Below are 17166 nucleotides of genomic sequence, written 5' to 3' on the forward strand. Positions count from 1 at the left end.
AGACGTTGTTTATAATATAAAAGGTTCCTGCGCAAGGCATTATTCTGTATTTGAAACATTCTGCTTTTAGTGTATAGTCCTTTTGCTATTGGAGTCAAGTTATTTTTCCTCGTTACATTGCCAAGTATATTTCTACGACCATGGTTTGTACAATTAACATTTTCTGAAATTTCTAAAATTTCTGGATCAAACTGTTGTGTTTCTTCTTCAAATACATCAATATTTATATTGATTCTTGATGTAGTATTTTCTTCTTGGACTTGACTTGTGCTAGGCTGGGGAATATCAATTATTCCATTAATTTCTTCGTGAACTTGATTCATATTAGGCTTAGAAGTTTCAATTATTTCACTTGATACATTTAAACTTGGAATAGCATTTCTACGAACATGGTTTGTAACGATTAACACTTTTTGAAACTTCTAAGATTTCTGGATCAAATTGTTGTATTTCTTTTTCAAATACATCAATATTTAAATTGATTCTCGATGTAGTATTTTCTTCTCGGACTTGACTTGTACTCGGCTGAGAAATATTAATTATTCCATTATTTTCTTCTTGAACTTGATTCATATTAGGCTCAGAAGTTTCAATTATTCCACTTAATAAATTTAAACTTGGAATAGCATCATGCTTTAATCGTCTACGATTAAGAGTAAAAATATATGAATTTTCACTAAAGTGTATATGGCAAATTCTGCATTTTCTTATTTCTTCTTCTGACAGATTTGATATCCATGGCACTGATATTGCTTCTAGCCATTTCTTCATTAGTTCCTTATTTTTAGGAAAATAATGCCCAGGAGTTTTAGCAGGAGATGTACATCTTCCGATTATACATTTCCAACCTATTTTACTCATTTTTTATTCTGCAACAAAAGTATTATAACTGATAGGTTAGTTAGATTCATCAATTAGATGATTAGTTTTATGCAAATTTATAAACATTGAAGAGAAAGATGTTAAATATATATTTAATATTAGTATAATTTGTGTGCACATACCTTATAAATAAATACTGTACGTACAATCGTTATGTGCAAACGATATTCAAAATCGTATTTGCATAAAACTAGCGAAAAACCACCTTTGATGTGTACGCAACACTGGCTACTTCACAATTCTACACAATAACACGTGTTTATTCGTAGCTCGAACGACGAGAATGAACGAGAACAAGAATACTGAATTTACGTGAGCGAGCGAGTAAAAAATCTGCATTTTAGTTCCAAAAAATCCGTCTATTCGCCTAGATGGCGCAGAAATACCGTTTGATTTTGATATAGGAGTGTCCATACCCTGGATCCGACAAGGAAGTGGCCCGGGGTTAACGTGTCAAAACTCTCGGGGTCGTCGTACAATGGAGAGGATCAAAGACTCGAGACAGTAGGGAGAGGAATGAACGCTTGGTAAATTGCAAGTCCGTAGTGAGATGCGTGTGGACCTGGAATGAGTCCGTGTTAGGATTCCACACAATACCTAGTACTCGTAAGCTTGAATCGTCACCTAAATGTTTGTCGACAGCCAATCCGTGGTCGGCTTCAGGTATATCCTGCAATAAGCGAGGGTCATTACTAGCCCATTTATACGGACGAAAACCACCCGCCTTGAGGAGCTGAATTAGCTGATCACGCGTTTGTTTAAGAAGAATGAGATCCTTAGCGCCAAACATAATGTCATCTACATATGTCTCCTCCTCGAGAATAGGGATGGCTAGAGGAAACTTCTCCCCTTCATCCTTTGCAAGCTGTTTCACGGAGCGGTTGGCTAGAAAAGGGGCCGGACCAGTCCCGTAGGTCACCGTTAGTAACCAATACGCAATCAGTTCTGCATTGGGATGAGCTCGCCTGAAGATACACTGATATTCGACATCTTCGGGATGAACACGAATTTGATGAAACATCTTTTCGATGTCTGTAGTGTAGACATATCTGTGGCTCCGCCACCTCAAGATTACCGCAAAGAGATTGGCTTGTAATTTAGGGCCGACCATTAGAAAGTCATTTAGTGACGTAGTATTCGAAGAACATTTAGAGGCATTAAATACGACGCGAACCTTCGTCGTTTGGCTAGTTTCTTTAATTGTGGCATGATGAGGAAAATACACTCTCTGTCTGGTAGTCTCGGAAGAAGGCGCTTTCTTCATGTGATTAAGGTCTTCGTATTCTCTCATGAAGTCGCGATAAGCCTTAGCTAGGTCAAGCTGTCGGGATACTCTAACTTCATTAGAGATGAAGATACGTTTGGCTACCTGTTCGGTGTCACCAATGGGAATTGGAGGGCCTGTTTTAAAGGGTAATCGGACGCATCGTCCGTCGGGCAGGCGAGAGTGTGTGTTGGCGAAATGTGCCTCACACCGAATGTCCTCCTCCGAGAGCAAGTTGCCGCAAGGAACCTCTTCAAGTTCCCAAAAACTACGTAGTGATTCATCTAAAGAGTCTAAAGCGACGCCATGATTAACATTTATGCGATAGTTATTAAGAGTTTGCGAGGTATTTTGGATTGGCCCTGATACAACCCAGCCGAAGATGGTGAGTTGCGCTATGGGACCCCCTGAAGGACCGTGGATTAACCCGTCACGCAGTACGGCTCCATAATAATCGGTTCCTATAAGCAGATCGATACCCTGTTGATTAGAGAGTTCCGAATCTGCAAGGTCTAAAGAGCTCAGGTACCGGCACATTTCATCCATCATAGTAAGTTGAGGTAAATAATTAGTTACTTTCGGCAAAACGAAAGCTTTGAAAGGTAGGACAGGACCTCCCTGAGAACACGGCTCCACTGTAAAGGAGGCAATGCTTTTACTACTCCCGGCCTTAGATCCCCCTATACCGGAAACCTGAATCGATACGCGTTTTCGCTCCGCGCCAAGAAGTTGTACGACCGACTCGGTTACAAAAGAGGCTTGTGATCCTTGGTCAAGTAAAGCCCTAATGCGTACGGATCGTCTGGATTTATTCTTGAGTAGAACGGACGCGGTAGGCATTAATGTAGTGTTGACTGTCGTATTCGAGAAATTATTACTAGAAACTACTCCTTTATTTGACCGTTCCTCCTGAGTGGAGGTCAAATTCGACGTGGTAACAGCGTTCTGTTCGCCTTTACTTGTCGATGCAGGAATCTCATTCATTTCAGCGTATTTCTCGCGATGTATTAGGGTATGATGTTTTCGCTTGCAAAGCGTGCAAACATTCTTACTTTTACAAACCCAAGGTAAATGTCCTTGGCGTAAACAATTAAAGCAGCACTTATGATTCTTCAAAACCTCGGCTCGCTGTGTAACGGATTGATTGAGAAACGTTTTGCAATGATTTAAGGGGTGATTCCCTTCGCATGTCAAGCACTTTCCGTTATTTGTAGAAACCTGATGCGCCTTAACGTTACTTGTTTTATTTGACGTTACTTTTTTGTTTCGTACTTATTAGAATTCTGACTACTACCATGTACGGCCTTGAGCGCCCGAATTCGCGAAGTGAGAAAAGGCGTCAAGTTCCTCGATACTTGGAATTTCTCCCGTATCTCCCAGTGAGAGCTCCCAGTCGCGCCGAGTGTCTTTATCAAGCTGTGAGACAGCAACAAATAGCATTAAATCTTCCCATTGATTAACGGGTCGTTTCAAATTTAACAATGCCGTATAAATATCGTTAGTCTTGTCTCGCAGGTTCTCTAAATCACTCACGGAATGGGCGCTCACACACGGAATATCCATGAACGCTTGGAGATGCGCATTCACTATAGCTCGCAGGTTATCATAACGCTTTCGTAACAATTCCCACGCGGTATTATAATTAGCGTCGGTTTGACAAAATTAAACTCGCGGCTCCGGTTAAGTTCGCCTTGAGGTAATGTAATTTTTGTACATTCGTTAAATCGGTTCTATTCGCGACTAACGATTCAAAAACGTCACGAAAATTCTTCAATTTCGTGATCTCTCCCGAGAATTTAGGAATATCAATTCGCGGTAATTAAACTATCGATGATCTTGCCTCATGCAATTTTTGGAAGTATTCGTCCTTCTAGCGTATCCCCTCGTCCGCAAGGGCGCAAAGCTTCGCATGATTGACATGGATGACGTCCCAGTACCCTTTGAGACTATTGATCGGCTTCGAACGGCTGACACGGTTTTCTTCGCTTTGGCGAGCTTGTTGAAATTCGTCAGGATCCGGATGATTAACGTCTGTGTGCTGGTCTGTGCGGCCAATAGCTCCTCCATCGACTCCATGGCGAATTTCGTACCTCGTTCTTGCGGTCGAACAATGTAATTGCAAGCTTTTAATTGAATATGAGTGAGAGATTATCTTCTTATAACTGTATAGCTCTCGCTCCGTTGTGCGGTGAACCGTACGTTCTCGAATTCGGCGCAGCCAATGCGTGGTGGGGCGGGAACGACCGCGCGTTACTGTTGGCTCGGCGCCTTATACTCAGCTGATCGTAAAGAGTGATCGCGACAGAGAGGCTTGTTTCACGCGCGAAGAGCGTGTTGGCTGGAGTCTGACTATAGTCTGTATGAGCGAGAAAGCGTATGCTTGCGTCACATTACATATTACAGATCGCGGATTCTCGTGGTGCCGGGCTGTCGACCTGCGTCTCCTCGCGTTGGGTAGACGAGTTGGGCACTCCACGTAGAATGTAGCCGTCTGTCACTGACCGTGTCCTGACGTCTCAAATCTTTCGAGTTGTAAACGTCCGTTACTTTCGTGTCCGTTTGTTCGCTCCGAATCCGGCTCGAAGGACCAATGTTTCCGCGTTTTATGATTGCTGGATCATCGTGGAAAGGATGCACTTTTCGGAGGGTCGAGAGATACTCAAACAATATACAGACACTTTACAGAACACTTTATTACGTATCTATTTACAGTCTTAGTTTAATTATTGCCTTTACAGCTTGCGGTAACGAGATTCGTGATCTGCGCGTATGACTTTATTTCGATCGCTCCTTTGTCAGACTGACTTTCGGTCGGGAGGACTTCGTGTACCCCACCTCTCACCTCACATATACTTGTGTCGAAGTTTTGTGTTAGAACCAATTAGATTAAGAGTTGTCATGTTATGCCCATATAAGGACATCGAAACAATATGTTTACGTTCCAAACACATGCAAACAGGTGTGTCGGTGAGAAGTCGAGAAGTACCGAGAGTGGGATGTCACAGAGCGCTTCCAAATACTTCTAGAATCGTGTATATTTCTCGAAGCGTTTAGAATATTTCTAGAATCGGTTAAACCGTGCAAATCAATCAGGGGTGCATTCCGTAACACTCACCATCACAGTGACATCGAGAAAATCAAGCTTATTGTTTTCACTAATTTCCATAGTAAATTGTAGTCTCTGGTGCAAAGAGTTGAAAATTTCTAAGATGCGATCGAAAAATTCCGGAGGAGCTGCCATAATAACGTCGTCCACGTATCTACGGAAAAACGTTACGTGAAAAGGCAGCAGAAGGATCGCCTTTTTCTCGATGTCTTGAAGTGTGATGTCAGCAATGATTGGTGAGAGAGGAGAACCCATAAGAGAGCCAAAAATCTGTTTATATATACGGTTATTAAAAATAAAAAAAAGTGGAGTTTAACACTAAACGAATGCCTAATATAAACTCATCTTTCGGTATGTCAGTTTCTTCTACAAACCCGCCGAATTAATTAAATCACAATTGTTACAGTATGGTCCACTTCGGATTCAACGTGGTGGCGTTAATTTTAGTAGCGTTAATTTAGTTGCGTTAATTTTAGTGTAAGAGTATGTATGTTAACTTTTTCCGATTTTAGTCCTAATTGTTATTTGACAATGAAGATGGTCCCATAAGGGGCCGAAACGTTTGTCAATTTGTAATATAGAATTTTTTAACACTTCCACCTCGTTGCGACTCGATGCTCCTTTTTCTTTGATTTATTTTTAATCTTGCAAGCCTTTTGATACATAATAAATAAATGTATTTTTATAAAGGAGATAATATTCAGAAAATGTAATTTTTTTTTTTTTAATTTTTATACCTGCTAATTATATTTGTTTGTTTATTTACTAAATTCTTTGTAATTATAAGTACCAATTTATACTACTTTTGCTGGTTAATTATTTCATCAAAAAGTTTATGCAAAAGTTTGTTTATATTTCAATTATTATATTAATATTCAATCATAACATCTATAGATAACAAGAAAAAATTTAATTAACTACATTTTTTATCATTGTAAAATACCGGTGACAATGAAGTATGTATCACTTATTTTTACTTAAACTATATTTTAATGTAAAAAGCCTCATTCTAATACTATAATGCGTAAAAATATATTTAAGAAATTCATTTGCATACAGAAAATAAAAACACTGATTATTTGATTATCTATTATTCCTGATGCATAAAATAATATATATTATTTCATCTAATTGCAAGGGCTGGCTGGCTGGCTTGTTGTTCCTGACTGCAACATAATGGATTGTACAGAGAGCGTAGATGATATGCTGGCTGTCGTCACGGCATTTGTATGATGATGATGATGATGATGATGATAGAGTGCTGAGGCATAATACTGTTGATGATGTGCCAGATGCGGATGATGGTGGTGAAGATACCCACTCGATATTCTATGATCATTGTTATTTTCATTATTACTGTTGTTATTATTGTTGTGAACAGAACTGTTCTCATGACGGTTGTGATGATGATTATTATTATTGATCGTAGAACATAGTGATGAAGTTGGTGAAGAGGATGACGAGGAGTTTTGTACATTACAACTATTAGCCAGAATGTCGTGTACAGTGTGAGGACTCGGCCACTGCAAAACGTTGTTGGTCGCTGTTTGATGTCCACCATTATCATGTACTGCTGAAGGTGACGATGATGACAGTTTACTCGCTGACGATGGTCCAACTAGACATACAATAATAGTAAATAGGTAGGATAACATTTTTTTTAATTTCAATATTAGTAATTAATATTAGAATAAAGGAAATGGATGTAATTGATGTTCGATGTAAATTCTTTGAAAACTAAATATATATTTTAAATCAATAAAATCTTTTAAGCTTTTTGATATTTAAATGATTACACTGTACAACACGTTCCATAATTTCTCAAGTTTTCTTTACTGAGGGTGATTCAGCTCATTGTCAGTCTTCTGAGTAACGTAATTTACTCCTTTTTGAGTTATACTTGATTGAAAGCTTTGGAGTTCTATGAGGTTATAAAATAAAATTTAAAAAATAAAAAAAAAATAAAAAATTCTACTAAAGATATGTTTTACAAATCGTTGGAAAGGTATTTAAAAGTAGAATTTTAAACAAATATATAAACGCAATTTTTTCGGGAGGATTTTTTTTTTACTGAATGAAAAACTTAAATGTCCTTTATAATTAATATATTCAAAATTTTAGACTTAATGTTTTGTACGTTTTGCTTGTCGTTTATACTCATCTTCTTCAGCAGTAATCAGTCAATTAATCCTACTTGTTATTGACTTCGATCTCCATTAAATGTTTCTCTATTTTTTGGATGTTTTTGTGAAAACGTTCATCACTCACAGCTCCCAAGTTTTGTGGAAAGAAATTAAGATGTGAGTGCAGAAAATGTACTTTAAGAGCCATAGCAACTTTTATAATATGAAATACATTTAACATTTTGTAAATCATAATCTCAAAATTTGGAGATTGAGAATTCTCAAGGAAATTTATTATAACTGTTTTTAAGGCTGTCCATGTTCTTTTTTCGTCGTTATTAAGAAGCAAATCGAATTCGGTGTCGATCATGTGTCTTCTTCCATACAGCACAAAAATATATCAGAATAAATATTGCAAATTATTTCTGCAACAACTCTGAGACAGTTTTTCAACAGCAAAAGTCCTTGCACTTGAAACTTTATAGAAAGTTTGCTGAAAGGTTACTGAAAATATTTGCAACTTTTCTGAAATATTATTGAATAGGCTGAAATTTTTTTGAAATATATCAGAAATACTAGATTTTTCGCCCGCGTTTCGCGCGGGTTCAAAATCTAGTCCCCTCTCTCTAAACTCACCCATTAATTAGGAGCACTAATAGAACCCCATGAAACCCAATTTTCAACCCCAAAGTAGCCATCCCCATAAAATTAGTAATCTTTTGGTACCAGTTTCATCAAAATCATCAACAAACAAGAAAATCTGTGACAACAGAATAATAATCGAAAGATAAATAATATAGAAAAAACTTGCACATTGCTTCCTCATAGTTTTTAAGTGTGCAAGTAGAAACTTGCACATTGCTTCCTCATAGTTCTTAAGTGTGCAAGTAGAAACCTTTGCTCACAAAGCTTTCTCTATAAGGAAGCTTTTATTTTATCTGCTGTCAACGGCAAGTGGGGCGGCCGCCACTGGGGAGAATCTGCTCTTTCCGCGGCGCTGCCACGAAGCCTTGACGATTGCCAGGAAGCAATGTGCAAGTTTCTACTTGCACTCTTAAAAACTTAAAGGAAGCAATGTGCAGGTTTCTACTTGCACACTTAAAAACTTAAAGGAAGCAATGTGCAGGTTTCTACTTGCACACTTAAAAACTATGAGGAAGCAATCTGCAAGTTTCTACTTGCACACTTAAAAACTATGAGGAAGCAATGTGCAAGTTCCTACTTGCACATTTAAGAATTATGAGGAAGCAATGTGCAAGTTTCTACTTGCACACTTAAGAATTATGAGGAAGTAATGTGCAAGTTTTTACTTGCACACTTAAGAACTATAAGGAAGCAATGTGCAAGTTTCTACTTGCACACTTTTTTATTATCTTAAAACATTATTTTTTGAAACTTATATTAATCCGATTCGCCTTAATCTACCCTAAGTTATTGGATGGATAGCCGATCCTCAAAACCGATCCTCAAAAAATTTAAATTCGACGTTTTCGAACATAAGCAACACATTGGTATCGAAAACTCAAAAAACAATTTTTACTTCGGTCTTTTCTACCCCTATTTCATATATAATTCTTTTAAATTGAGTTGATTAGACTTAGCTTTATATGCGATTAAAATTATGGACCTTTGATCGCGTATAAAGCTGGTTCTAATCAACCAATGTCATCGAAAACTCAAAAAACAATTTTTACTTCGGTATTTTCTACCTCTATTTCATATATAATTCTTTTAAATTCGGTTGATTAGACTTAGCTTTATATGCGATCAAAATTATGGACCTTTAATCGCGTATAAAGCTGGGTCTAATCAACCAAATCTTAAAAAATTATATATGAAATAGGGGTAGAAAAGACTGAAGAATATAATAAAATTAGAAATAGATCGATATCTCAATATTTGCGGAAGTTAGAGCAACCACGAACATTTCTAAAAAAATTTAAAATTTTTTTAAAAAAGAACCTCTTTATCGATCATCGTTAACCTTCAATACCAACCTTCCTTGAACGAGACTCTATCGATTAAAAAAAAAAAAAAAAAACAGCCCGATATCTCAATATTTGCGGAATTGCTATAGAAATTTCGGTAAATTTGGCACATACACATACACACATACACACATACATACACACATACCGACATTTTTTAAAATAGCGATTTTTCGACGTTTTAGAACATTCTGAACACATTGGCAAAAGCAACCAAAAAAAAATTTTTTTTACGAAAACAAAGCTTTCTCTATGAGGAAGCAAAAAATAGAAAAATGTTGGCACTGGTTTCAAAAAAATCAATCCATTAATAAAAAATTATTTATTAATGAAAAATTAAACTTATCCTCCAAAAATTTAAAAAATTTTGGCACTGAGTTCAAGAAAATCGGTCAATTAATACTTATTATTTCTCGCAATTTGAATAATTTCCAAACCGGTTTTCAGAAAATCGGTAACGAAAAATTATACACATCATGGCACTCCCCAGAAAATTCTACCCATATTTCATATATTTTTAGTAAAAATTCGGTCCACTAACGAATGAGTAGTTCGCGGTCATACAGACAGACAGACAGAAGACGGTACTTATATATATAGATTGTTGATAGTTTATTAAAATAATTCTAAAACTTCTTTGTAATGGCCCTTGTACATACATACACTGAACGTGATGACCGATGAACGACCAGCGATATCCTATAAGAACTCATACAGAACAAAATATCTATAATAGATATTTTGGATATCTACATATCCATATGACGTCCATATTTATTATGGATATTTAATAGATATCTAATAGATGTAAAAATATCTATATCTCTCGAATAACCAGCAGGGATATCCATTACATGTCCACATGTTATCCACATATCCATGTCTACAAAATATCTACACAGTAAAAATTTTATTTTTGTTAAAAAAGGTCTTTGTTAAAATTTTTGTATTAAAAACGTAACATATTTATGTGTTAATTTAACTAATTTTGATTATGTTATCTGATTTATTTGTGTTAAATTCATATTTAAGTAAATAAAATGTTAAAATAACACATATTACATATAATCGTAAGATTAACATAAAAATAATATAATTTTGTTAAAAAATTTTTCTTTTTATTTATATATAACATTATACAGATGTTTGTCGTACATAAAATTTTCGTTCACAAACTTTTGTTTATTTTGTGCTAAATTATGGACATAATATTTGTGTCATAATTTGACATACATTATGTTAAATTAACACAAAAATTTGAGTGGACCGTTTGGGACATGTGATTTATGTTAAATTTAACATAAATCCAACTGTGTATCAAAGATATCCATTAGATATCCATGTGTTATCCACATATCCATGTCCACAAAATATCTATCAAAAATATCCATTAGATATCCACGTGTTGTCTACTTATCCATGTCTACTACATAATAAGCAGATAATATTTTTTAAAGGTTTTTTTAATATTTATTTTTCGTTAATTATACAATGTACAATTCATTGCAAAAAAAATATTTTTTAAACATTTATTAAATATTTATTTTACATTATAATTATTTGTTTGAATTAATGATTTATGGAAAATATTTATTTAATGTTTATTTAACGTTTATTTAATATTTACGTAACGTTAATTATTCCTTTGCAGTAATAATTTGAAGAAACATTTATTTAACATTTATTCAGACTTAATCTATCTGTGATTAGCGCAAAATCAGATCCGGTATTAATTTTAACATTTTTTAAATTATATAAAGTTTGCTCTTATTGTGTATTTATTATAGTCATCTACACAGAGTGTTCCGAAGTTCGAGGGTAATAAGATTGCAGCATAAAAGTTCATAAAAAATTAAATAGTGCATGCCATTTTTTTCCATAAAGTATAGTTTCTTAAATATAAAAGGTTTAAGGTATAACCAATCGTACGCATTGGTTAAAAAGTATGATCGTGCGGTAGTATTCGCGGCAACGTTTTGTTTGACGTGAAGTGTTCGACATCTAAATGACACACGCACGACACATGAACAGATGACATTTTATCCAATGCTTACGATTGGTTATACTTTAAGGACGTTCTCCGGTGGCAGTTGTGCTCAACAACTACTTCCGTGCGCAAAAGTCTGAAACTCGTCTAGCCGCGCAGTTTTACTCGATCTGGCAAATTTTTGTTCCGTTTCCATTTGTCCAATACCAATCATAAATGAGTACATCCTACTTGTTTATTGAGCATTCTAAAAGTAAATAATAATGAATCATAAAGAAAAAAGATTAAATAACTTGATTTAAATAACGTTGCCCATAAGATCTTGACGTTCTCTACTTAACCTATATGTCGCAGCGGTAGCAACGTTGCCAAGTCTCGCAGTGATCTCTCCCTCTCCCTGCCTCCGAGCAGACAAAAATTATGTCCGATAGTGTTCTTTAGACGACTATTTCTCAAAAATAAATACCCCTTGCTATATCGAACTTTATTGTCATACGTTACTAATAATATGAGGCACCTTATACTATTTTTTCAAAAAAATTTAAAAAAAACTGTACTTATTATTCATTAAAATGTCCGTGTCGAGACAGCTTAACATAGGGATCCCGTGTTAAAAATCGGAACTTTGAAGCTGAATATTTCAAATTTTAGTACCGCAAGGGGCATTGAATAAAACGCCTACGTATAAAACGCGTTTAATTAAACATATACTGAAAGTTTAAGAAAATTTCTAAGAAAACGATTTTGCCGGTGAACGTCCTTAAATTTTTATACTTAAGGTGATGCTGGAGCCGTCTGATTATTACGGCATTTCTTTGTCGTCACGTAGCGTCGTATTAATTTGACAGAATTAAAAATCCTTTTCCAAAATTGCAGTACATACATTAATGATTCAGGGGAAAGTACAGATTTTCTTATCTATTTTTATCCCAATATGACGTCTCGAGTTGCGGCGAGCTGTCAGCTCGTCACAAGATATATTTCATATAAGAGATATACCATTGGTACGAACGCGAAAACAAGTTCTCCTGAATTGCACAACAATAAAAACATCGATAAACCCCTCAAATCAAGATTTGGAAGCGTAATATAAAAGTATAATGTCGATGTGTATCGTGCGTATGTATCCGTGCAATGTTAGGTGCTATCCTTGTCTATGCCTACGTTCCACTTAACACTACAAATGCTTCGAAGCATTTCTCTTCTTTTTTCTTTCAGTGAAGAAAGAAGGAGAAGAAGAACACTTCAAAGCATTTCTAGTGAAAAGAGTGTATCCTGAGATATCATATTAAAGACATTTATATCGAGACTCTAGTTTTCGTATGTTGATTGAATACCGAATCGGGAATCCCTACGAGCCACCGACGAACCATCCGCGATAAAGTTTCGAGTAATACCGCGAGACTGACAATGAGTAAAGATACCGCGAGTGTTTATAGCAGTTAACAGATGTAAAGATGTATATTTTTTAAATATTAAAAAAATCTTTTAAACGTGATGGTTTGCAACAATTATTGCTGATTGGGTTAAACATATTTCATTTTCCAAAGCAATATTTCTAAAAAATTTTACAAATATTATTAAATACATTTATTTGCAATATTTTAAAAATATTTTTAAAAATATTTTTTTGACATAATCTGGTGAACATACAAACACTCTAAAAATATTTTTGTGAATTATTTTAATCTTCCTAAAAAATATTTAAATAATATTTTGTGCTGTATGGGAATAAAGATACTTTGTATACGTGACTAATATTTAATATCAACTAATTTAACTAATTTTTAATATGAATAATTTTTTATATTATTTTTTAATTTTTTATTAATAATGATACATGACGGAATAATAAAACAGAATGGTTTTCGAAATATTTTATGTAGATTTAACATTTGGACTAAATTATATTCATAGTCTTTATTAGTTTATAAGAAAGCATTAATAATAAAGATAAGTAAAAAAAAATCTCTTATTCTGAATCTTTCTATTTAAATTACTATACAGAAAATACGAGCGTGGCCTAGTAGACAGCGCACTGGTCTATTGAGCCAAAGGTCTCGGGTTCGATTCCCGGTAGAGCTAGAAAATTTTATTCGCTCGTTCTCCTCTCGGAAGGCAATGGCAAACCACCGAGAGTATGTCTTACCACGAAAACTTCTCTAAAAAATTGCCGTTCGAAATCGGCGTTAAACTGTAGGTTCCACATACAATGTGTATAATCCACATGCGCAACACATTTATATGAAGAGAAGTCACCACGCTCGGGCACGAGTAATAGGACTGAGTATACAGAAAATACTAACCTTGATGATGATGATGTGTGATGGAAGGCGGTGCTGTTGGATGATAAGGTGTTGGTGGATACGGCACTGGACAAAGGGCTGCACCAGCCGCTGCGGCGGCTGCATAAAGATGATGATGATGATGATGATGGTGAGCTGAATGATGTGGATGATGATGCATAGTTGTCGTTGTGCCAACTTTATTTCTCAATATCCTTGATATACTCGACACTGATGGGACGTTATATTTGTCGCAAACACCGTCAGATAATAGTCGATCCCTGATCTCCCAGGCAAAGATCCCTGGATCTTTTAATTTTAATTGTTTAATATATTGCACGACTTTCGGTGTGGTTACACGTGGTTTGCTGCCACCAATCGCGCCCGGCAGAATACTACCCGTTTCATGATAGCGTGCCAGTATCTTACTGACACACCCGTGACTGACACGTAGTTGTCGCGAGATATCGCATGGTCTAATACCCAATTGTGCAAGTTCGACTATTCTCAATCTGACAGCATTGGGAAGTGGTCTTCCATTGACGAATACACCGCCTAATTGATTTACTTCTCCATATTGTTGTTGATGTTGCTGTTGATGTTGCTGTTGTTGATGTGATTGTTGCGATTGTGCCCCAATTTCAGTGCTGCTATTTTCTGTAACATAATTAATTAATATCTTATTACATAGATTTATTATTAGTAAGCCATAATTAATATCTTAATTATTACATAGAATTATTATTAGTAAGCACAAATATTAATTATACTTATGTATTTAAAAATTGTTTAATTATTTATTAATACATTATAATTTATCCAGTTTAATATACAGGGTGGAACAATAACTATTATCACCTTAAATATCTTTGAACTTATAAGGTCCAGCGGAAGATTTGTGTAACGAAAATTACACGCTACAAAGAGGAGATATCATATGGCAATAATAATTTTTGTCCAGGTGGAGGCGGTTCGGAAATAGGTCATCTTCATTTTCTTAAATAGGTTCTTAGGAAAAAAGAATTAGATCTACCGAGATATGACCAGATCTGGTCAAATTTGGCCAGATATAATTTTATCTTCAAATTGTCTTTATCTGGCCAGATCTGAACAGATATAACCAGCTCTGACTAGATATTATTTGATCTGCCAAGATATAATTATTTACCGAATGTATCCAGAGCTGCTCAGATATAATTAAAAATTATGAAAGGATGTAAAATGCTTTAAAACTATAAATATATCGATTTAGTTCAAAATTGTGTGCCACTTTATTATAAGTGTGGACTTCGATACAACTGATATAAGTTGTACGGCACACTTGATTTATATACCGTTCTTATACCATTGTTTGTCATATTTTAAATACGAGAAACGGATCTCATCGAATGCCATCTATCGGATGATCCGACATTTGCACTGGGTATAACAGAAAGGTCGACTCATTGGATTATCTTGGAAAGATGACGTTTGCGGAAGAAATGTTTTATACAAAAGTTGTAGGATACCAAGTTACCCATTGTGTGGTAATATTGTGTGTGCGTGTGCGTGCGTGTGTGTGTGTGTGTGTGTGTGTGTGTGTGTGTTTAATTTTGAACAATTTTGGGTATACTCCCTTCTACCCCTGGGAAGAAAGACGGGGAAAGAGAAAATGGTTTTAGTTAGGTTAAAAGATAGAGTAAGAAAAAGAGAGGTAATGCAGAAGAAGAATGTGTTGAAAGGGAGGATGGAAAGAATAAAGAATGACATGACCATGAAGGAAAGCATCAAAGAAAAATGCGATGGAACCTGGAGAGGATAGCTGAGAAGGAGAAAAGGAATAGAAGGAGAGATTGGGTAAAGTACGGAAAGTTTTGGATAGAGGGGAAGAGGTGGAGTTGGGAATAGGAAAAAAAAGTCCTGATAAATGGAAGGGAAAATGAGAGAAAGGAGCATGAAAAAGGAGGTGGGAGAAAGAGGAACAGAGGAGATGGGAAAGAGTAGAAGAGAGGGAGACGGAAAAATGAAATGGAAAGATAGTAAGGAGGGAGGAGAAACGATGGGATGGGAGGGTGAAGAGAAGAGGGAGGAGAGGGAGAGTAGGGAGGAAAAGAGTGTGGTGAGGCTGAGGGGAAGGGGGAAAAGAGTCAGAGAAAGTAGAGTGTGGAAAGTAAAAAGGAGTGAAAGAGAGGAAAAAGAGGGGCAGGTGGAAGAAAGGAATGCAGGAGGGAGGAGGAGGGGAAGGAACAGAAAGGAAGCCCAAAGATAGGTTTTTGGGATGTAGCGGGAGTGAAGGGAAAACAGGAAAGGTTTTAGGAAAGGATAAAAAAGTGGGATGTCGTGGGGTTGGTGGAAACATGGCTGAAATAGGAGGAGCGGGAGAAGAAGAAGAATAACGTGCCAAAGGAGTTCAACTGGAGGATACAGGGTGTAAAGAAAGAAAGAGTTGGAAGAAGAGGAAGAGCAATAGGTGGGATAATGATGGGAGTCAGAAAGGGGTTAGAAGAGGAAGAAGAATGGATAAAGGAAGAGGGTTTAATGATTAGAGAAGTAAAATGGAAGGAGAAATGGAGATTGGCAACAATTTACGTAAGCGGCAACTTATGATAATGGGTAAGATAAAATCGGTGAAGGAGGAGGAAGGGAGAAAAAAGAGATGGATAATGGAAGGCAATTTCAATGCAAGAACAGGGGAGAAAGGAGCGCTGGAAGATGGAGAAGAGGGAGTTGAAAGAAAATCAAAAGATAAAATGATAAATAGGCAGGGGAAAGGGCTGATTAGATGGGTTGAAGAGGAAGGGTGACAAATTATGAATGGAGCAAAGGAGGGAGATGAGAAGGAGGGGTGAATTTACAGGAGAAAGAGGGGAAACGGTGATTAATTACGCGAAGGGAGATAGGAAGGTTTGGGAAAGAGTGACAAGATTGGAGGTGGGGTGTGAGGTAGATTCGGATCACCAATCAGTAGCAGTACGGGTGGATAAAGGGGGTGGTGGTGAGAAGAGAGGGACAATAGCGGAGGAAGAGAGATGGGTGGAAAAGACGGACTGGTCGGAAGAGGCAAGAGAAGAGTTTAGAAGAAGAACGGTGGAGGTAGAAATAGGTAGGGGAGGGGGGCAATAGATAAAGAGATCAAAAAGTTGACAAAAAAAATTAAGATGAAAGAAAGGATGAGAAGAGTAAAAAGAGGGGCAGAAGGAAAGGGAGAATGGTGGGATAGGGACTGTAGGAAAAAGAGGAAGGAGGTAGAAAAGTTATTGAGAGACTGGAAAAGAGGAAGAAAATATAAAGAAGATTATAAGAGAAGAAAGAAGGAGTATAAGGAAATGTGTGAGAGGAAAAAAGAAAAAAAGAGAAATCTGCTGGAAGGGGTAAGAGAGGCGAGAACAGAGAAGCAGGTGTATGAAGTAATAAAGAAAAAAAGGAGAAAAAGAGTAGAAATTAATAAGGAGATAACAATAGAGGAGTGGGATGAATACTTAAGGGAGATGTTAGAAGGAACGGAATACAAGCGAAGGTTAGGAGGAGAGGAGAAAGAGCAGGGTTCAGTGG

At 36.2% G+C, this 17166-nt stretch overlaps 2 protein-coding genes across 2 annotated transcripts; both read right to left on the bottom strand.

Annotated features, from left to right (window-relative positions):
• Positions 1 to 1327: 1327 nt before the first annotated feature.
• LOC112457690 lies at positions 1328 to 3130 on the bottom strand. Its single transcript, XM_025020874.1, has one exon. It carries the CDS (start codon positions 3128 to 3130, stop codon positions 1328 to 1330), a length of 1803 nt encoding a protein of 600 aa, XP_024876642.1.
• A 3104-nt stretch (positions 3131 to 6234) lies between these two features.
• On the bottom strand, positions 6235 to 15155 carry LOC112457692 (paired box protein Pax-1-like). The gene is made up of 3 exons (XM_025020875.1): positions 15152 to 15155; positions 13657 to 14292; positions 6235 to 6870 (listed from the first exon to the last, which is right to left on the bottom strand). Exons 1-3 carry the CDS (start codon positions 15153 to 15155, stop codon positions 6380 to 6382), a joined length of 1131 nt encoding a protein of 376 aa, XP_024876643.1. The 3' UTR covers positions 6235 to 6379.
• Positions 15156 to 17166: the final 2011 nt, after the last annotated feature.

The sequence above is a fragment of the Temnothorax curvispinosus genome, unplaced genomic scaffold, assembly GCF_003070985.1.
Source record: "Temnothorax curvispinosus isolate PA1 unplaced genomic scaffold, ASM307098v1 QBEX01008138.1, whole genome shotgun sequence".
In the NCBI taxonomy this organism is placed as follows: domain Eukaryota; kingdom Metazoa; phylum Arthropoda; class Insecta; order Hymenoptera; family Formicidae; genus Temnothorax; species Temnothorax curvispinosus.